This window comes from Chaetodon trifascialis, chromosome 15 (assembly GCF_039877785.1).
Source record: "Chaetodon trifascialis isolate fChaTrf1 chromosome 15, fChaTrf1.hap1, whole genome shotgun sequence".
NCBI classification, from domain to species: Eukaryota; Metazoa; Chordata; class Actinopteri; order Chaetodontiformes; family Chaetodontidae; genus Chaetodon; species Chaetodon trifascialis.
In genome coordinates, this window is record NC_092070.1 from 5,918,367 (window position 1) to 5,940,662 (window position 22,296).

Genomic DNA, 22,296 nt, shown 5'->3' on the forward strand with positions numbered 1-22,296 from the left:
GCGGTCTGAAACTTTGCTGTGAGACAAAAACGACGAAAACATTTTGCAGTGCTGGTGTTATATGAGGAGAAAGAAAATGACGACCGTTGTCAACACTGTCTGCCATGACAGAAATAGAGAGCGAGTAGAGAACGAGAGGACCAGCTGAATAAATCCCAAGTCTTGTCTATGAAGTCCTGCATCAGTTTCCCAAGTCAGATCATATAAGGTGCTGATTGCTGCCATTCTTCTAGCATCCCCACAACAAGATGGACTCCCAGCTTTTACAATCCAGTTAGAATTTGATCTGGTTTCTATGCAGAAACCAAATAACCGATAAGCAACAACAGTGTGCCTGTCCACAGCTGCCGAGCTTGCTATGCTAGCTATCCACTTGTCTAATGGATAAAAAATCACTTTTCCTGGGAGAGAGAGCTATATCTGATTCTGGCTCAAACTGGAAAGGTCTTACCAATCCTGCAGCCATGTTACCCATCATGTGTTCGTCAAAATCTGATCCCAGGCCACCTTAAGAATTGTTAAGTGCTTAGCCAATTGGAGCATTTGTGGATGAGTAGTGGGCGCTTCTGCCTGGCAGCAAAATGTGACTGTGTGCACACTGGGACAGAGGTTTAATACTTCTACTCAACATAAAATGATATTAAATAAGAACACACTGCAAACACAGAGAGCAAGAGGCATACCATAATAAACCAGCAACAAGTTTCACGCCGCAGCCTGCAGCTGCGTCTCACCTGACTAATGTGCGAACGTCACAACAGCATCAGTGAACATGCGGTGCTGAGCGATTTATCCTGCAGGCATAATATTCTTCCTCTCTTTCCAGGTATCACAATAAGACAAGTATGTCATCACTCTAACACACATCAGTGTGTGTGTAGCTCGACTACAAACAGCCTGACTGATGGCTTAAATAAACATCAGATCATTGTTCCTAACCTGGAGGAAAGACTTCATGGCACAATCGCTGTGAAACAACTTATTAAAGACGAAATCTGTACCACAATCAATCAATCAAACAGACAACTAATAACAATCTTTAGTTTTGAAAGATTTCATTTCTCGTGAATGGTAACAGTACTGTTGTGGTTATATGCTGCTTTAGTTTACTGTGTGGGAAGTGCAGCGCTCTGACACAGCCAGGGTTAGCTCTGGGCCACCATGTTAAACATGGACGGGTTTTTGTCAACTACTGTGAGTCATTTTGGATCACGATGTCCACCAAATGGCATTAGAGTTTTGTCATGCTGGCAACTGATTCATCAAAGGTGACAAAAGTAGCATTGTACTGTCCTGTCACGTCGGCCACATTAGCAAAAAAAAAAAAAAAAAATGCAAACAAGCAAGTCTGCTTCTACTGGCTTTGAGGCTGCATTTTACTCAGTTTGCCGTAAATTTGTGGGGCTGCAAAACAAGAGTCATTTATTCATGAAGTGGACATGAAACTAGCAGGTTGGAGTCTGTCACAGAATGTAGGGGAGAAGGCAGAAAAACACCAGAAACAGAATCGTGCAATGAATGAATTTACATAACATATGTAACGTAATATATTTAACTTGCGGGACGTACAGAAATGTATATTTTAACCCAAAGCATGATCTTTTCCTAACCTGAACCAAGTGGTTTTGGTGCCTAAACCTAATCAAACTTTGACTGTTACACAACTTAAACATGTTAAAAAGGCTTTCGTACAGATGCTAAGGGTAGTGTGTCTGTATGAGACGCCGAGGGGTGTGACAAAAGCATCAGTGTCTGAGGACCTGGAAACAGAACAGGTTGAGTAGCACCACAGAGCAAAGTTGAGACCATACACATTCCTGCCATCAGTGTCACTGCTCCATTGGTCAACAGTGGCAGTGATGTACAAAAAAATATAGCAATTCACACGATCCTAAAGAGATCAGTTTTGTGAAAATTTTGAGGGAAAAATATGTTTATCAGGCCTCAAGGGAACACACAAAATATTAATATATGATATATTAGTAACCACTAACAGTGTCTACTGTGTCCTTGATTTTTGTTTTAGTCTTTCTCCAGTTTTAACATCTTTCCAATCCGTTTTGTCTCCTTGAATTCTGTGGATGTCCTCCTTTGCAACAAAACCTTAACTTTGGTCCACGAGTCATAATCTTTTCTATGGCTCCATTTCGGTCAAGCAACCTCAAGACAAAGAAGGTTCTACCCCCACAGCGGAGACTTAGAAGAGCATATTGCAAGTAATACGGTATACATGTCACAATCTGCCAGCTCCTTACCTGCTGCCACTCTCTTCCTCATCTGCACACCTGCTCAGCCAGCACACACCTGAGGCTCATCACAATCAGTACCATACTCAAGCTGCTCCCTCACACTCACCCTACGTTTACACGTAGCAGGGTATTTTGGAAAATGGATATTTTGGCCCCTCCGTTTTCAAAAATAACATTGTGCACACAACATTGTTTTCAAAAATGTCGTTTACATGAACCCCGATAAATACACCATCATAACTATGCCAAACCTATGGGCGTGCGTGTAAACATAGGTCGCTCACATGATGTTAATGATTCATTCGCATGTTGTGACGTTTCGGAACCTAACACGTTATTTAACCCAGTTTACACGCTGACAAATAATCGGCGTTTTCAGAAATCTCCACTTTGGCCGGAATTTTTAAAAATGATTGTTTTCCGTGAAAAAAACTCTGCTTGTGTGTAAACGAGAGGCCAAACCGCATGAAAACATATGCGTTTTCCCTAATGTAAACGGGGTCTCATTCTTTGCCAGATTGTTCTTAGCCCTGATGCAAGACTCTCCAGTGCTAGCATTCAAACAGATATCCCGTTACTGACCCTGCCTGCCTTTGACCTTGCCTGCTCTCCAGTCCCCTGGTATAGACCCCTGCTTTGTGACCCCGACTACGACTTTCAACTTTCACTCACGTACTTCTCTCTTCTCTCTCTTCTCTGTCCAGTCAGCGCTGCACTTGGATCCTGGTTTCCCTGTTACAATACAGTGTAGAGCCTGGTTCACCAGTGAACTTCCTGAGCTCTGAAAACCAGCTCACGATGTGGTCTAAATGGAATAATATTTACATGTGGTGTCCTCTTAGCAGGCTAACTAGCCACTGCTGCACCTACAATCAGGAATCACCTGATTTTGCTCAGAGTTGGAGGGTGTGTGAAGCTTACTATGACTGAATCCTGCGAGTGACTGGGGCTAACAAATCTTGCCAAAAGACCATCAAATATAACTTTAAATGGGTTAACAAATGTAGACCAGACCAACTTGGGGGTAGGGGTAATAGCGGAGTCCTTGATCGAGCTGCGAGCTGATTGGACTAAACCTCCAGCAGCTTGTCTGAGCTGGAGTTGCAGGGACAGCAGGAGTCTCTTCTTCTCCAGCTTCTTTAAATTCAGTTTATTTAACATGGCATGATGTAGAAAATGTTTGTGTCTGTGTGTCTGTGTCTGCTCTGGTAAAGCGTTTCCACTCTGCTGCTTGAAGTTGAGCGTTGGGTCGTACAGCCATGTTCCCTTTGCTTGCTGTATGTCTGCTGCTTTAGAGCCTCACACTGCACAGTGTTAACGTCTCACATGACAGCAAAGAGTAATCAACAGCAACTCCCCACAGCGCCCCCCGCTGCATGTCCGCTGTAGATGCACTGCCTCTGCTTTATTACAGCCTTGTGCTCAAACCTGGTGCTAAAATCTATTGGTTTTGGTAGTTGGCAATTCTGTAAAACCTCTACTTGATCCCCTTTTTGCATTGTCTTCCCTTTGGTCTAGTTTATTTGTGCTTCTTTCATTGTCTTTAAGGTGTTGTTTCTCTTTCTGTTTTCTGCCTTTTTCACTTCTTCTGTCTCCATTCTCAAAGAGGCCAACAGGTGTGTGCAGAACGTGGGAAGATCAATGGTTGAAATGAGCTTTATTGATCGAAAGGAAAGCTACCATACGCTTAATCCCTTGGGCTCCTCATCCACTTCTTTATTCTCTCTCATTTCTCTCTGCTTTCTGTCTTTTTTGAGAATTTCTTTTCTACCTTTTTTTTTTTTTTTTTACCTGATTGCTTTCCTGGGCAGCTGTCTGTATTATTCTGACACAGACACCTGTATTAAGTTAAAAACAGGTCTCTTTACACATGCTGCCAGTATTTGAGTTCAAAAAAGCTCAACTAGCAGGTCTTTAAAACAGTCCAGTTCCTGTTTCATGTGTAATCCAAACATACTTCTCAAACTCACATTTGTCCTGCATATGCATTAATCCTAAAACAGTTAGTGAAGAATGTTTTCTTCGATTTTCCTTTCTTTGGTATTGAAAGCACTTTTCATTTAGAGTATGTGTTGCTAATTGTTGAGATGCTGATATTAAAAGAAGCTATGATAACACCCCGTTGTTAATCAGCAGGAACAGATAATCTCATTTGTGGTGAGATAGAATTTCATTTTCTGCATGGTGGTGAAAAGGAAAACAAAAAATGTAATAATGTGGCTATGGAATTTAAGCTCATTAACCTCGGCCGTTATATTAGCTGTTGGGAAATTGAATGAAATGGTTGAGGCACGTTTTACTGCACATAACTCGGATACTTAAAACATGGTGCCATGACTGCAGTCAGAACAGAGACATGCAGAAGAAACTGAGCGTAAGACCGACACACACATCAGGCAGACACAGCATACACAAATATACAATAAGAGGCAACGTGACAGTACACACACACACACACACACACACACACAGACACACAGCAGGGTCCATTAGAGTGATGTGTTGTTCTTGGTGCTGATACGGCTGGTTATCAGTGAAGTCTGGCTGTCATATTGTCCTGACAGAGCGGAGATACGGATAGAAGAATCACAGGCTTAAATAAACACCGAAAGGCTCCTGAACATCAAGACAGGAGATGGGCTTTAAAAGCATTTGTGTGTGTGTATGTGTGTGTGTGTAGTGTGAGTGTGAGTGCGCGCATAGGTGTGTATCTGTGTGTATCTGAATGAGTGTTTGTTTTTGTGCTTGTTTGTGTAAGTGCATACATGTACTTAATAACATAAGTTATTAATAACATTGGGGTTATGTGTGTGTGTGTGTGTGTGTGTGTGTGTGTGTGTGTGTGTGTGTGTGTGTGTGTGTGTGTGTGTGTGTGTGTGGGCGTGTGTCAGCGTGAGTGACGCGCAGTGACAGCGACAGAACTGTTTGTTTTATCAGCGCTGGTTAAATGTTTCCTGCCACTCTTCCTCCACGCTTTCAGCGACTCTAACCTTTACAAGACTGCTGCTGATACAATCAGACACAAATACACACACGCGTACGCACACTGATGCGGACACACTAACATGCTCTTTCTCAGGTTTCTTTTTTTATATGTTCACATCCCCAGCGTGGAGATTCCTGGTATGAGCACAGTGTGTTTCTACAGGAGAGCCAGTACGAGGCAGCTTTCTCACAGCCGGCCAGCTGTTCTAGCAAACGTGGCTTTCTGAATGGCTGCGTGGGTCAGTTGGTCCACTGCTTGGGTCAATCTTTCATCAGTTGCCATGAAATTTTAGGTCAAAGATTTCACTTCACCACTGAATTTCAACATGTTTTGGATGGATTAGCACAGAATCTCCCAGTTGACCACCTGATGGTAGAGGCTGATGTGAGTCTGAATAACTGTTGAATGTCTTGCCAGTGCATTTGGTTGAGACATTCGTGTCCCACAATATAATGTAACCTTAGTTACTGTGCACATTTTTGGATTATTTTAATTACTTAAGTTACTATACTAGTGTATGTTGTTTGTTAAGCTGTACAGTATACTGTGGTACTATATATATATTTCAGTAGCATTATTCTACCGTATTGTTATGGACTTGCAGAATAGTTATATTTATTCCATTATCTTTATTATTTTATTTATATATCTGCATGTGTAACATCTAAGTTATTATTCCATGTCCCCTTTCCTTAGAGTTCCCACCCGCCATTTAGGAGGGACAGTGAAGTGTGACAGGAGGCACGTCTTGAGTTACTGCGTGAACACTGAGAGGGGGTAATGTGTACTGTCTTATTGTGTATGTGTTGAAAAAGAAACGTTAGAGAAGATGGTTAAAAGAGAAATTGTATCCTGTTTATCGCTGACAGAGCAAAAGGACTGGAGAGTGCTGCCAACCAAGAAAACAAGGCCACAATAACAACTTCCTTTGGTTTATGATCAAATACCTGCAGGATTAATAACTTTCCCATCACTTCACCTTTGTGATTAGTGCTAATAAGCAAATGTTAGGTTGTTGCTAAAATATCCCAAACTATGATGATGAACATCAGTGTAGGTGCGCTGAAGCATAGCTGTTGAAGGTATAATGGCTGTGAGCCCACCAAACTACACTCCACTCACCTCCTTTATATTGAGATGGAGGCAGGCACCCATGAGATGGATGTATAATAATCTGAACAAATGAAGACAAAACCAGCTGACTAAAATAGGTTTTGTATGGGGAAACATCATTTTGAAGGGACACAAAGAACTAACTCATTTATGCATTCACTGAGTAATTTTTAGGCATTTCGCACAATTTCACACCTCACTAAAGTGTCTGTAAACTGTTTTTTGATTAGATAATGTTTAGCCATCAGTCAATAACTGCAGGTCTTTGAGGTTTTTGAACCAGTGTGTGTGTGAGAGAGAGACAGAGAGAGACCGGGGGGATTCGGGATTGGGGATTGGGGATTGGGGGTGCGCACACGTGTGCCTTGGGGAGAGCAGGTGCTGCCACAACATGCAGGCAGGCCGCCCAGGGCAATAAGAGACAGAACGATTGAGAAAGAGCTGTCACGTTGAATCTGCATTCAGACTGCGTTCGGCCTCATCCTCTGCTGTGAGAAAACACACCTACACTGAAGGTCACAGTCCCACCAACACTTCCAACAAGACTTTGGACGAAAATCAAGTCATTTCAGTGGAATCACAGCAAGCTGTGGGCTACCTCGCAGAGGAGCGTAAATCCACTCTGTGTTTCACAAAGCCTAAGTTTGTTAAAGGTTGATGTTCCCCTGAAAAAATGACATTAACTTGTCTAATTAGAGCCCAAGCGACAACTATGTCACCAAACCAGCGGCTCAAATTGAGGCAGGCACATCTGCACGAGTTGAAAATGTCATTTTTCAGCAGTGGGTCAATTTGAGCAAAAATCCATGCTCATCCAGAGGCTTTATGACTCCACTTCATGAGCATATGGAAGCAAAAGGGAAAAGGAGAGAGATATGACCCTGATGAACCAACACTCATCTGAACATCCATGGAGACAGTGGCTCTGAACTCCTGACTTTCATCTTCCTGACATCAAAAAAGGCGTCAAATATGGCAGGACTCCTATGATAAATATGCAACCTCTGGTTAGAATTTCAAAATAAAACTTGCTGAGAGTCTTTTCTGAGTTATGGACATGCAGGAATATTGACGCTTATAAAAAATCCTTTAAAACTGATTTTAACATTGATTCGCAAAAATATATATGCGAGTCTCTCTTTATATATTTTTCTTCTTTCCTTAACTGAACAGTAGATAATTTCCTGACTTTGACCAAAAATGTGCTTCTGACAACGTGATGAATGGAAATCAAACACTCTCTCACTCACAGAGCTGAGTGGAGCTGCAGTCAGTAATAATTCTCTGTGGGTTCATCATAATGAAGAACCCTTTTCCAAGTGGTCATGTGATCCATCGTTGATGTAAAAATATTGATTATAGACTCTTAAACTAGCATTGATCAGCTGGCCACTAACCTTAACCCCATGTATAATTATATGGCTGCAGCAAACATTCGATATTAGCCTGTCAGTCAATATCAGATTATAGAAAAGGTCGATACAGTCTGATCAGCAGGTTCATAGGCTCAATATTACACTCACCATACAATTGGCCTTTCTGTCAATATCCTTCATTATGGTCGTGTGCATCTCTGTTTGTTTTCATCTCAGTCTAATTTTCCAGGTCATTTCAGTTTCATCCTGTTCAGTGTCATTCAGTTCTTTTCTCTTTACTGCCACTGATATCAGATCTGTTTGCATCTTTTTCATTCGTCTCATTTTATACATTACGCTGGATCTTAGCGTTAGGGCCATCAGCAGCACAAACGTGACGTCTTGGGTAGACAGTCTCGCACGCACGAGCGCGCACACACACACGCAGACACAGACGCACAGCATAGTCAGTAATTGCCCTTTTAGTAACGCATTATCACAGGTAAAAGTATTTGTGGAAGGAACTATGGTGTGCTGACCTCTCCAAACATATTCCCTGTCAAGTACACACACACACACACACACACACACACACACACACACACACACACACACACACACACACACACACACAGAGTAGGGCTGTTAGCTCCTGTGTTTGCTTGCTGAATAGATAACGGTTCTGAGCTAATCTCTGACATGTTTGTACTACTTTTATTGACTTTCTCTGTGTGTAGTGTGGCGATAGAGCAAGATTAGAGTGTATGAATGGGTAGCTGTTTGGAAAAATAAGAAAATGTCAAGTATACTCATTTTTTCCCCATTCAAGTTTAAAAGTTTAGTATAACACCAATCACTCTGCTCTTGCTCACTATCAGTGTATTTTACAGCTGAAAAAATTCCATTTCTATAAAGGAACATCCTTTGGTTTGCACGTTTCAGCCATTTTACTACAAACTGCGCTTTTTTCTACATCTTAACTTGCTTCAGAACACCAAAAAGAACATGCATTTCTCACCTTCCAGGCAGCCGCTAGTTTCACTTCATGCAAACAAAGCAAGGATATCCATCACAGGGAGTAAATCATCATCTCCTTCATCTGTTATTTTCTGTCAAAGCTGTTTCATAATCCAGCCAAGTAATTACATTTATACGATTAGATTTCATGCTTTGCAGCAGCAGAGCCTAATATCTGATTGCATTTTTCTCTACTACTATAATATTGCATTGCAATTTTGATATGTTCTTCATTTTAGTTATATTATGTAGGTATGTGATACCTCACTCCTATTAAAAATTGCATCCTGATATAAAGCTGTGGTAACTTCACCAGCCTTTATAGCACTGTGTGTGTGTGTGTGTGTGTGTGTGTGTGTGTGTGTGTGTGTGTGTGTGTGTGTGTGTGTGTAACATTATCCACACTGTCTACAAGATAAAATTAAGGTGACGTCATATCTGAAGCAAATTCAGCTTCAACTGCCCGAAGAGCGCACCTGCATACAGATGAACGACTGATGGTTTGTTTTCATTAGCAGGAAAATGTTCAACAGTCAAAAACAAGTCTAAGAATGATGTTTAGCAGGTGTAATGTTTACCATGTTCAACATCTTCTCAGTGTGTTATCATGCCAACATATGCCAATTAGCCCTACACACAAGGTACATCTGAGGTTGATAGGATGTCATTATTTTTGCACATATTTGGCCATAAATTAACAAGTATTAGACAGATTAACATTTGACTTGATGGTGGTGCTACATGAAATGACGGAGGATCAGACAAAACTGCAATTGGTTGAGTGCAATTAATGTCATGGCAATCCATCCAATAGTCAGGACACTCAGAACAACAATCATACGTGTCAGCCTAATTTCACACCTGCAGTGATTTGGCAACTTCAGTGACATCAGACCAACTTATAAAATTTGTGTATGACGATTGCTCATAATAAAGTGTAAAGGCCATGCAAAGTACAGGGCCTTAAAACACAAAAGAAACCCATGAAAACAAGAGTGACCTAATGGTGGAACCAGAGGGAAAGTCATTGATCCTCCTCTGAAGATTATGAATGCCAGTTCATCCAAAAGCTCTGTGGACCTGGGTTTAGGCACATGATCTTAGATTAGTACGTTAACATGCTAGCATGTGATAATTACCAGTCATTGGTGCACACCAATGATAATACAAAATATACTGTTTGTGAAACCTTAAAATGTTGCATTCTGTAATATTCATCCCATCATGGACATGCTGATTATCTTTCATCAATAGGCAGTGGTTTAACCTTATCAGTCCCAGCAGAATCCACTTTTTATGCAAGTCTGATATGCTGTCAGTCAACATATGATTGACTCAAAGTTATGTTCATCTTATTATCTGGTTACAGTGTTGATTCATATGTAGCTTTTGATCCACATGAAGTTAGAAAAGCTGGTGACTTGAGTAAAAAGTTGGCAAAACATACTTGGAGTAAAGGTTTGTGATTCATTTTTGAGTGTTATTTATTGGTTATGATGCTTCAAAACATCAACATAAAGGAGCATTTAGCAGCTAAAGAGCCTCATGTTTCCTTCAGGGGTTGGTAGAGACCAAAAACAGAGCTAAACAAGTTCTAAATTTTAAGAGTCAATAAAACTGAGAATCCAGACTGAAGTCAGTGTGATCAGTGAATTCACTTGCAGAACTTAACACACAAATTGCTGCAGTGGCCGACAGCTGACAAGCGCTAACACATTATCAGTTAGATCAATGCAACCGTTAACAACAATTTTCACATGGACGTAGGTATTCTATACCTTTAGGATCTGAAGCTATGAAACACTTTCAGAGGCAGATATAAAACTAGATTTTTGCTTCAGACTGAAATTGAGCCGCCACGAGCAGGGCCTGTTTTTTCCACCTTTTACTTCCTCACTTCACGTTCTTTGTTCTTACCACAAACAAAACTAGCTTGATTTCACAGGCCTGGATTGCTGACTCTTTTCACCATCTTGGTGATGTTTTAGTACAAAAGCTCATTCAGTCACACAACGTGTGAAGCCCATCACTCATCCAGCTCTGAGGCGTTCAGCCCCGCTCTGTCAGCTCTCAAACATTTCTGACTTAATTCTCTCTATCTACTTCACTCCCATGTGAATAGTCTCTGTTTAGATTTGTATCATCCTAATTGGTACGATAATTACTCCCCACAAGCTTCTGTGTACAGACGAGGATCTATATGTGTTATTGATCTGGATCAAGGAGTGTTCAGCTGGAGCATGTCTGTTTGATTGGTTTCTTTTTTGTTTCATCCTGTACGATTTGAGTTGTACATGAACGAACCAGGGCTCATTTTTACACTCTCACGCACACCTCTTAGAACAGCTGAGCAGGCTGTTTTAGACTGAAATGGTTGATATTGATGTGCTGTGGTGTGATGTCATTAATCAGTGGTCTGTATAACTGCTGGTTCAGGGTACCAAAACAATATGTCCTAATATTTGATACTGCTCCCACGGGTTTTGTCCACCTTTTGAAGGATTTATAATCCTGAGGGTGTAACACTGCTTTGAATAGTGTGAGTGCTTCCTGAATTCCCCATCTCCTTAAAAGAAACATCCATCCATCTTCTATGCCGCTTATCCCTTTTGGGGTCGCGGGGGGGCCTGAGCCACCTTCCCATCTGCTAAAGATCCTACAACCAGCATCAGACACCCAGGTAACACATTCACCTGCAAACCTATACTTGCTTGTCAGCTGGCCATCAAATCTGATACCGGCGTCCACTTCAGTGACTCCTTTGCCATCTTTGATCACTATCTTTGCCTCGGCGATCCTCTGCTCTCTTTTCTTGGAGATATGCAGTCATGCTATCATCCATCCATCCATTTTCTATGCCGCTTATCCCTTTCGGGGTCTCAGGGGGGCCGGAGCCTGTCTCGGCTGTCAACGGGCGGGAGGCGGGGTACACCCTGGACCGGTCGCCAGCCGATCGCAGGGCACATACACACAACCATTCACACTCACACTCACAGCCAGGGGCAATTTAGAGTCACCAATCAACCTAATGAGCATGTTTTTGGTCTGTGGGAGGAAGCCGGAGTACCCGGAGAGAACCCACGCATGCACGGGAAGAACATGCAAACTTCACACAGAAAGGCCCGACCCGGGAATCGAACCGGCGACCTTCTTGCTTTGAGGCACGTGCACTGCCTGCTGCGCCACCGCACAGCCTAAAAGAAACACATTATGGTAAAACTGTAAAAATGATCATTCTGGCAGAAAAGTGGTAAATATCTCTCAGAAAAAGCTTTCTCATTCGCAGCATGTTTAACCCAAACTGTCTGCACTTCACAGTGTGAGAGTGGATCCACTCGATAACCATCCTGACTTACGCTGCCGTCACATCAGCTGGACGGAGTTCGCCATCAAATTAACACCCTTGTGGTTGAGCCAGTGTCAAGTGTTTATTCTGAAAGAGTAACAAATTCAAATGATCTTATAGAGTTGGAGGGTTCCAGTGGATTATCTTGCTGAACTAAGTGCACTACGTGTGTCACCCACATGACCATCACAGAGTAGACTTTAAAGGTAATCCCATTTTCCCATGAGAGACAGGTGGCACCAGACCTGGCTTCAAGCTGCAGACGCAGGCTGGACACGCGGCTGTTCCAGCCAGAGGAGATGATCAGAGCAGCTACACACTCCTGCAGCAAGACACTGATGTCATTATATCAAAGAGAAAAATCAGAGAGAGGAGGAGGTCACGAAGGAGGTAGATGGATGCCTGAGGCGGCTGGAAAGAGACAAAGTCATGCATGAAATGGTATGGCATGGTACGCATGTGATTGTGCGTCAAAGCTTTGGAGGGCTGAGACACTGCGTCATCACACTTTCTTATTGACAATGATGTGACATCCCAATGAAATGCCCTCGTGTCTGTCTGTCTGTCTGTCTGTCTGTCTGTCTGTCTGTCTGTCTGTCTGTCTGTCTGTCTGTCTGTCTGTCTGTCTGTCTGTCTGTCAGCCTCACCATATGCAGAACAGAGCTCCGCCTGGTGGCAGGAAGCAGACCGGCTTTGTGCACCCTGTCTAATCATCATCTTTTAAGAAGTCTGCACAATTAGTATGACAGAGAAAATAAATGCATCCTCAACATAATTATGTGGCAGCTTAATTTCTTTCAATCAAATAGTCCAACTGAGGCAGTTAAGCGTAAGTGTCTCCACATATCAGTCTCATCCAGCGGAGCGCATTTTCTCATGAAAAGACATAGTCCAGCTGATCATAGAGATGCACGAGAATAATTTAAGTCAGTTTCATTAATGTTCCATAAAGTTGCTGCCATGCCATCCCCTTGCCCACCATACCAGCAAAGGTGGACAGATGCAGACGGAATAGTTCAGACATGTAAAGTGATATTTCATTGATTTTCCATGTTGCTTTCTCCTTTGCTTTTAGGGGGTAATTTCCAGTTATGGGACAGGGGTCGTGCTGGCTGGAACCCAGTTGGTTTTCAGGAAGAAGCTGATGGAAATCCACAGCAAACATTTTCTTTCCTCCACTGATGCAGCTTTTGAGTGTCGTGGCCCAAAATGTCATCTGTTAACTCAAAAAACACAAGACAGCGTGACCAGCGCGTTAGTAATGTCTCCATCATCATCATCATCATCATCATCATCATCATCATCATCATCTTCATCATCACCATCATCACCATCATCACCATCATCACCATCTGACGCATTCGGCCTGTTCACCCACCCTTCAGCTTCACACACACCACGAAGCGCGCGCGCTGTAACCCCTCCCTCCTCCGGTGCTGCAGAACTATATAAATCACCTCTGTCGGAGTTTGAAAGCAAGGTGCAAACTGATCGAGGAGGAGAGAAGAAAGCCACTCTCGACCTCTGCTGCCGTGACAAACCACCTGTTGTTCCGACTTCTACCTGAAACCTCCAAACTCCTCTCAAAGTAAGTCTGAACACTTCTTACTCTTGTTCGTTTATCCATCTGTAACGTTTTCACGGGGATGAATCTAGGACAAATAGAATGGTTTTAATCTGGTCTATAGAGTAGAAGTTCATGTGCATTTGAACAAAATATCCCATGACAGGTTTTTGTTGTTGTTGTTGTTGTTGTTGTTGTTGTTGTTGTTGTTGTTGTTGTTGTTGTTGTTGTTGTTTTGCAGAGAAGACAATTTTCAACTTTTGGGAGCAAAATTTCCTAAATTAAAGAGATGTTGCGACCTCGAAATCTTTGTTTAGTCACTGCCTTTTTTTTCTTTAACTTTTGCACATAGACCAGCAAGAGAAAAAAAAAGCATGTCATATCACTACCTGAACAAAAACAAAATAAAAATAAAATAAAAAAAATCTGTTTTTCAGCTTACTAGATGACTTGTGAGGATGCGCCGTTTGCAATCTAAACAGAAAAGCGCGATTTAACGTTACGGCTAGATGTAAGGAGCTAAAAGAAATAATAAAAATATTGTTTTGGAGAAGATGGTAACCACTTTAAAAAAGACCCCATCCAGCTCTGTGCTCTGCCTCTTCTGTCAGCAGCCTACACGCGTCTGTGCAGGTGTAAAACTGATCCTGGTTTCACTGTTAAACTCTCAGGTCGTGTTTGTGCAGGAAGTTTAGCTGAAGTCTGATCGCCTGCAGGAGCTGCTGCTGGCTGCTCGTTCAGAACCACGGACAGCGCCAAATGCGCGCGTCCTCCGACACAAGACAAACATGTCGGTCTTATTGTGTGATACTGCATGGCCTCACTGCACACATGCAGGAGCTGACCTGTAATTTTTCAGTAATTTTTAAAATGCTATGTCACCCCGTTTCGCCTACTTCAAACATCAGAGGCAGCAGTAGAAATAAGCGCAAAGGTAATTCAGCTGTAACAGGACACAACTCAGACCCAAAGTTAATGATATTAAATGGGTCTGACTAAACAGGCAGTGAAGTCAGCATTATAATAAATGATCAAATGATGCGAGGGATTGAAGGTTTTATTTTTTTCTCAGTGGATTTTTCAGTTGCCATCTAATTTTGTTTATTTGTGTCACCAGAGATTTTATTGCCTCTCGCTCTCCTCAGCAACTTTTACCTGACTGTGGATGGCATCATTCCCACAACTAAGACTAAGCGGAATATTTAATTCCTGAACATTGCTATTATTATTTTTAGGAATAATACTTGTTGTAGTAGTCTTACCAATAATAATCATGAGACTAGTCTTAAAGCTTGAGTTTCTCATTAAAGAAAGTATATAACTGCCTGAAATTTACCTGCTGCGACAGCATACCCAGCATTATAAACACATCTGTGCAGCCTACAATGATTAATTATGTCCATTTCATAATAACCACCAAAGCCTCCCCGAAGATGTGTGAAATGAGTTTCCCCTGCTGGATTCAATCAATTCTCTTCATCTTCCACAGGAACTACGCAACACTCAGCCAGGGAAGTCTGACAATAAGTCAATCTAGACCCTGGAGAGTTTTTTTTTTTTTCTTACATGATACATATTGACTTGTTTAGCTGCTTCATATACACCTCTATTTACTCATCAGCCAGCTGAGGCTGAGCCGAGGTTTTCTGGGAAAATAAATGACAGCGTTTTTCCACTCTGTGCCCCTCAGGGGAGGTTTGACATGCACCAAACATTTTTCTCATTATAAAAGAAAGAGAACATGTCTTTATCAGCCCTCATGGCACCATCACTATCCATTTCCTTTAGAGATTTTAAGATGTCATGGGATTAATTCCATCAAAAATCCATTATGGGAGGTGATATTTTCTTTTTGCTTATTGATCTTTTAATGAAAGCGTGTCCAACTTCATCACTCTGAACAATGATGCAAAGGGAAAAAAAAGACTCTTCATCGCACACCACAATTCCTACAAGCGAATAGTAGCTGAAGAAGAAAAATGCATTACAAAATCAAATAATTAAGACTGATTATCCTGATTATTGTATTAGAGTCAATCCAAAACTTTGGAGCCTCAGCTTCCATAACTCGCCGCCTCCTGCTGCCCTGTTCCAGATGGCCATGATGCTGAAGCCGTGGACGGTGCTGGTGGCCGTCGTGCTGTGTGTGCTGGTGTGTCTGGGAACACTGGCGGACGCCTACCCCCCCAAACCTGAGAACCCCGGAGAAGATGCCCCACCCGAAGAGCTGGCCAAGTACTACACCGCCCTGAGGCACTACATCAATCTGATCACCAGGCAGAGGCATGTGCACACACGCATACAGTACACAGCATGTGGGACAGGTATTCATGGTACATGCATGTATTTCTTTTTTTTTTTTTGATAGCCAGGGGGGAAAGCTGTCCAAAAGGATGCAGCTGCCTGTAAAAGGGTGTAGCTGTAAGATAGGTTTAGATTAGGGACTGTATGAAAATCATTGGTGTTGAGAGGAGGGCTGGATCTTATATTTAATATTCAGACTTTCACCTTCACAGACTTCCTCAATGTCTTTTCCAAATGTTTTGATGCATGCAAAAATATAAAATGAAGTAAAATACCAAAATTAAGATTTTATTGTAGTATCGCTGTATCGAAGTTGAATAATAATTTTCACAATAGGCACCATTGCACACACACTATATGTGTTTATGTGTATAAAAAAAAACCCTAATTCATGGAAATCATAAAAAAACAGTAATTCAATAGAACTATAATAATAATAATAATAATAATAATAATAATAATAATAATAATAATAATAATAATAATAATAATAATAATCCATCCATTATCTATACTGCCCATCCCTTTCGGGGTTGCGGGGGGCTGGAGCCTATCCCAGCTACAATGGGCGAGAGGCGGGGTACACCCTGAACCGGTCGCCAGCCGATTGCAGGGCCATAATAATAATAATAATAATAATAATAATAATAATAATAATAATAATAATAAACTGGGCACTATTATGACACACAGTAATCTTCTTTTTTCTTCTTCTGACAAGGGAACACAGAATAAAATACAAATGTTGGGTTAGAAAACTAAAAATCCCTCCTTGTCTTTAATTAAAAAGTCAGACTACGCTCCATTTAAAGAAAAATGACAACTATCCTCCCTGTTTTCTGTTCACCCCTCCCTCCCTCCCTCCCTCCCTAAAGACTTTTGCACAGTCCCTAAGGTTCAGTCTTAACGTTATGGAGGTTCGTCATCCTCCTCTGTGTAACAGACCGTATGTGGATTCCCAGGTGTGGATCTTCAGGTGTTAAACTCTTAAAGGCGTCTTTTTTGCTTCTTTAGTCCACATTACACATTTATTTATTCAGGTTATTGTAGAAACTGAATTCTATGAGTTTCCTGCTCTTACTTAAGCCTGGAGCTCTGTTGATGTGCAGTGCTCTTCCCGCCTCCTCCACCCGCAAACCCCTTCACCCTCACATGGGAGCTCAGTACATTAGATTACTGGCCACTCTCCAAAATCTCCAGGCCACCAAATCAACGAAACCAGAGCAATAATCGGCACAGATGGACCCAAGAAAGAATCTCAAATCCAGTTAGTGAGGCCTGAGCCGAGGACTGCTGCTCTCAGGTATAAAAGTCAAGATGACATTGTCAGATGGCGTATTTTTTGATTTGAAGCAGTCCAGCTCATCTGTTCTTATTCATGAAAGCCAAATGGGTCATTGATATTTAGATACTCAGTTTAGAGAAGACTCCTAATGCCATTGAAAGTCAATTTGTTTCAAGTTAGATGTTTTTTCATTTCACTGGCAGTTGCAGATGAAGACATATGTCATAAAGGAACTCATGGTGGTATGCTGGGGAATGTGATGGCTGTGTGCTTAAAGCTCTGCACGCTAGATCAAACTGATGGACCTGGACTGTCAGGGGCCTTTGGTGCTTAACTACTGTATATATGGCAGCTCAGAGCTTTGTATAAATACACTGGAGTCTTTACCAAAGACATGAAAATGAGATAAATCATCGATCAGTCATTGAGGTGGTTCAGCAGCATTTGGGTGGGAGCATTTTTCCACCATGACTTCAACTGATTTCAGCTCTCACACTTCAGAAAACACTTTAAATCCTTTCAGTGCTGACAGTTACTAACTCCAACACTAACAACTGCTCCTATAATTTCAATGAAACAAATAGAAATTCACCTTTTCCTTTATTTTTTCAACATTTACCTGTTTCTAGTCTCACACAACTTTACTTACTCAAACATGGCATGGATGGCATAGAAAAATAAGTGGCAAAACAAGGACATAAGACAGGTTATACACACGTTCAGCAGTCACCCCAAATTATCCACTGAAATGATTACAGTTCACTTTGCAAGGTACAATACAACATCTTTCTACAGTTGTAGAAGTTTTCCATATAGTTCACAGCTTTAAGGCTTTGGGTCCATTGGTCCAAGGTATGTGGGTGAGGTTTAAGCCAGTTTAATTTTAGGAAGTCTCCTGAAAAGAACTATGTCACATTGTGCTAATTATACAGAACATAGCAACAAAGTTAGTTTTAATGGTTCAGTTTAAAAGCAGTTGTTTGTTTTCAGCGGCAATACAATTAACTGAAAAAACAAGTGAACAGCTATTGATGTAAAGGATTAAAATCATTTTAAAGACTTTTTAGAAACCACCCAAGCTGTGCCCCTCAGACATTTCACTTAGATTACACTCACAAAGCCAAGCAACCACTTAAAAAAAAGCTAAATGAGCAACTTTGAAAATATCCGGATCTTTTAACCAAACTTACCACTGTTCTTCCTGTTCTTCATGCGAAATAACACGTTAATATTTTGCTCATGTTTTACAAAAAGAGCAAAGACATACATCATATCTAGCTATGGACAGGAAGTGCAGAATTATATACAGAATATTTTTCATTCAAATGGTCAGAAGAGTCTTAGATGACTGTGCAAACAGAACAGCAGCTAGTCCCTCTGGGTCTCACAAAGATGGCCAGATATCACTGCTATGAAGAGGCAAACTGACCACTGATTACAGACAGTAAGAAAGAAAGACAGTCTGAGCAGGAAAAGATAGGACTAGAGAAAGTAGATATACAGAGAGATCAGGGAAGATTAGATGGAGAGAAAGACATTCAGATAGGTGATAAGACAATAACCAACCAGAGAGACTCAGGGAGATATATGGCTGCAGATGGGCCATTATCAGAGCGCAAAACATTTTACATCCTGATGTGTCGCACTGTGTGACAGCTGAGACAGAGAGCGTGAGCTGCTCGATTACTTTCCTACAGGCAAAGAAACGCGCGCACGCACACGCACGCACCTCCCTGTGTGTGTAACGAAGCATAAGATTGGGTGCTGGGGTCATGGGGGTGTTGGAACAGGTGGTTGATGGGAAAACAGGGGAACTGCAGGTCGCGCTGCAGGGGCTTCCTTGAGTTGCGTTGTTTCATGCGCGCACACACACACACACACACACACACACACACACACACACATACACAGAAACACACACACATTACCAAGTAAACTTTCTCTTAAACGCCTCTGTGATTTTACATTTGCAGCTCTCTTGGAGCCCTGGTTTTCTTATCAAGAGAATTATAAGACTCATCCAGACTTGGAAATGACATCCTCTTACACACACCAACATTTAAACACACACACGCCAGCGTGCACGGTTTTGAATCTCACTGTAAAATTAAAGCCTGGGGAACAAAGTGAGGGGAAGTGAACCAATACATTAAAAGGCAGACAGACAAGGGTAAGAAGACACAGACTACTATTTTGAAAAACAGTGTCGCTTTCATTTGTGTCAACATGCATTTGTTTAACTCACCTCAAGACCTAATCAAAAGAATGGTATTTAAATGCATTATGGGAAATGTAGGTTCCAGTTTTTTGACTCATTTTAGTGAGTAAAATCAAAGCTATCCTCACCTCTATTTTGTTTTGAATCTGTCTCTTGTGAGTCTACCAATTTTGTGGATGTGAAAACCTCTATATCTGCAGTACATGAAGCAATCTTGAAATAATACTGTTTTTGAAGGATGGGGATGGATGATGACGAGGTGTAAGTGACTTGATATAAGATGTAATATGCATTTTAACAAGCCTAACAGTCTGCAGCAGCTTTGTGAGGCTGTACTTAAGCACAACGTTGCTAAAATCAACATGCTAACATGCTCACAATGGCAGGTATTATCTTTACCATGTTCACCACTTTAGTTTGCATATTAGCATACTAACACTTGCTAATTAGCACTAAACACAAAGTATAGCCAAGGATGATGGGAATGTCATTAGTTTTGCAGGTATTTGGTCATAAACTTTTATATTGGACACATTCAGACTTGGACTTGACTGTCTGTAACCAAACACAAATGTCAGCCTCATGGGAGGTTCTCATGAGGTTCTCTTTACTCTGGGAACTATGAATATACAAAATTTTGTGCCAATCCATCCGTATTGCGATATTTCCCTGGAGAAGTGAAAACTTCAACCTAGAGGTGGCGCTAGATGAAAAGCCAGAGGAGGGATGCATCCACTGGACACTTTGGTTACCTGTGTTAAATATTCAAGGCTGTCCATCCAATAAAAACTGCTCTCCTTATCTCTCTCCCAGGTATGGAAAGCGTTCAACTCAGGAGGATGTGGTTGCAGAGCTGCTGTTCGGTGGTGACAGCAACAGAGACCAGAGATCAAGGTAAAGACCCTCACACACATCAGCTGAAGGGGTCATGTGACCTGGAATGGACACAACTGAATGTTAATAGTTAAACAAGTAATCACACCTTCGTCCCATTCTTCCACAGATATGACGGCTCCTACATGTGGTGACTCCTCCACCCCGCTCCCTCCTCATCAGGCATTCCCTCTGGGCGCATCCCACAACGCACCTGGAGGGGCCAACATGTGCCTCTCACCTTTCACCCCTGAACACGACTCCTACCAATGACCATCACTGACCGAAACTCAAGCTCTCTCTGTCTCTTTTGTCGCTGTCATTACAACAAAATTGTACATAATTTATTATTGAAATAAAATATATATATGAGATCAGAGCTACTAATCAGAAGGTAGAACTGTGTCTGTGTGTGTGTGTGTGTGTGCGTGTGTGTGTGTGTGAGCATTAATGTCCCTCTACTGTCCAACACTGTCTAGAGGAGGAAATTCCTGTTTTACTGTTGCTACAGAATAAATGAATAAAAACTTTTCTGTGTGATTAAAACTTGTATTCATGTGCTGATTTTACTCATCTTAAGCCTCTGGATAATGGATCATTAAAGGTATAATATGGCACACTTTCCTCTGTGTGTTTTTGATACTTCAGGTCAACAATGGAGCTCTATGGCACAGAGGAACAAGATGCATCAGGCTAGCAAGAGTTTTGTTCACTACACCAATACACATAGAATATAAATGAGGACGAAACACGGTTGGGGCTGCAGCTTTATCTGTTTTAAGGCATGAATGGATATTACTTTACAGTGCAAGACAGTAAATGTCATTCTTTGTTAAGAATTCATCACCATATTAGGAATGAGACTCACAATTGTTGGGGAAAAGGACTGGCAGCCTCCACAGACACTGAACTTGCATTTCACGTTGTAGCCCATTGGATTGGATTTTCAGGAACATCTGCTGGATTGTTTTCAAGCACATAAAAGAAAAAGGAGGCTCTTCTTCCAGAGCAAACGGTGGATAAGCTGTGAGGGGTTAGGAACAGGTTAGAGAAGGAGAGGCTGATGGAAAGATCAGTTCCAGTACGTTTAGCCTCCTCAGGGAGGAGCAGACATTGGGTGTAATGAGAAACCAGAAACACTAACATTAACATTACTACAAGTGTCAACAAGAAACTGGGAACCTCAAACATCCTCCACATCAATTTGACCATAGCTGAGACCCCTATTTAACTTTTTCCATTGATTAGCATAAGTAACAAAACATTAATAACACCACTGGAGGATAACATGCAGTACATTTTTGTGTTATTGAATGACTTTGGCAAAAACAAAATGAATGTTTGTTTTTGAAAAGTCCATATAATATATAAAGCATGAAATATTTCTTTGACTTGGTGTAATAGCAATGATTTATGGTCAATTCCATATTTAGTGTCACCTTCATTAAATGTTCATGGCCAGTTTGTGACAAAAAGAAGGGCTACCGCTCAGTAACCTAAACCCATAGTTATCTACTTAAAACTATTTAGTAAAAATAGTTGCATTTTCATTTGTATCATTGTCACTAATATTACTCTGTTGGTCCCAAATATTATTCTTGTATTTCCTTGTTTTGACCGAGCTGTAACATGCTCACTCCACCAAATGACTGCAGCTGCCACACAAGTCAATGCAATTCTCAAATCTCTCCACTGCATGCTGCTGTTGCACTGTTTTCACGCACATCTACAGCTGCAGCATCCTTCCATTGACAGACCTGCATGGGAACTTTGGTTTGGTAATTTTTCCTCATCGATCTTTTGGGTTTAGAGTCAACTGACAATATTTACTTATCAGAAATGGAGGCGCAGACAGTGCACGACAGGAAAATGACATACACGAAAAGTCACTGGAAACTTTGGACTTACATTTCAGCAAAGGCTTGTCTCAAGGGCTCTTTTTTCCCAGGTCATACAAAGACATCTAGTCATCAGTAATCTAGCTTA

At 41.4% G+C, this 22,296-nt stretch overlaps 2 protein-coding genes across 2 annotated transcripts in view; both read left to right on the forward strand.

The window, feature by feature from the left end:
- The window catches only part of LOC139343486 (SWI/SNF-related matrix-associated actin-dependent regulator of chromatin subfamily E member 1-like), a 366,467-nt gene that overhangs the window by 125,903 nt on the left and 218,268 nt on the right, over nt 1-22,296 (forward strand). The gene's annotated exons all lie outside the window — the stretch shown is intronic.
- pyya (peptide YYa) lies at nt 13,541-20,852 on the forward strand. Its single transcript, XM_070980996.1, has 4 exons — nt 13,541-13,654; nt 15,726-15,913; nt 20,251-20,331; nt 20,441-20,852. The coding sequence occupies exons 2-4, from the start codon at nt 15,726-15,728 to the stop codon at nt 20,463-20,465; spliced, it is 294 nt and encodes a 97-aa protein (XP_070837097.1). The 5' UTR covers nt 13,541-13,654; the 3' UTR covers nt 20,466-20,852.

What these genes read in the sequence shown, in the direction of transcription:
- pyya (XM_070980996.1), top strand. Translation starts at nt 15,726, where the DNA reads ATGGCCATGATGCTGAAGCCGTGGACGGTGCTGGTGGCCGTCGTGCTG. An exon ending in AATCTGATCACCAGGCAGAG is followed by an intron (nt 15,914 to 20,250) that starts GCATGTGCACAC and finishes TCTCTCTCCCAG; the next exon opens with GTATGGAAAGCGTTCAACTC. An exon ending in AACAGAGACCAGAGATCAAG is followed by an intron (nt 20,332 to 20,440) that starts GTAAAGACCCTC and finishes ATTCTTCCACAG; the next exon opens with ATATGACGGCTCCTACATGT.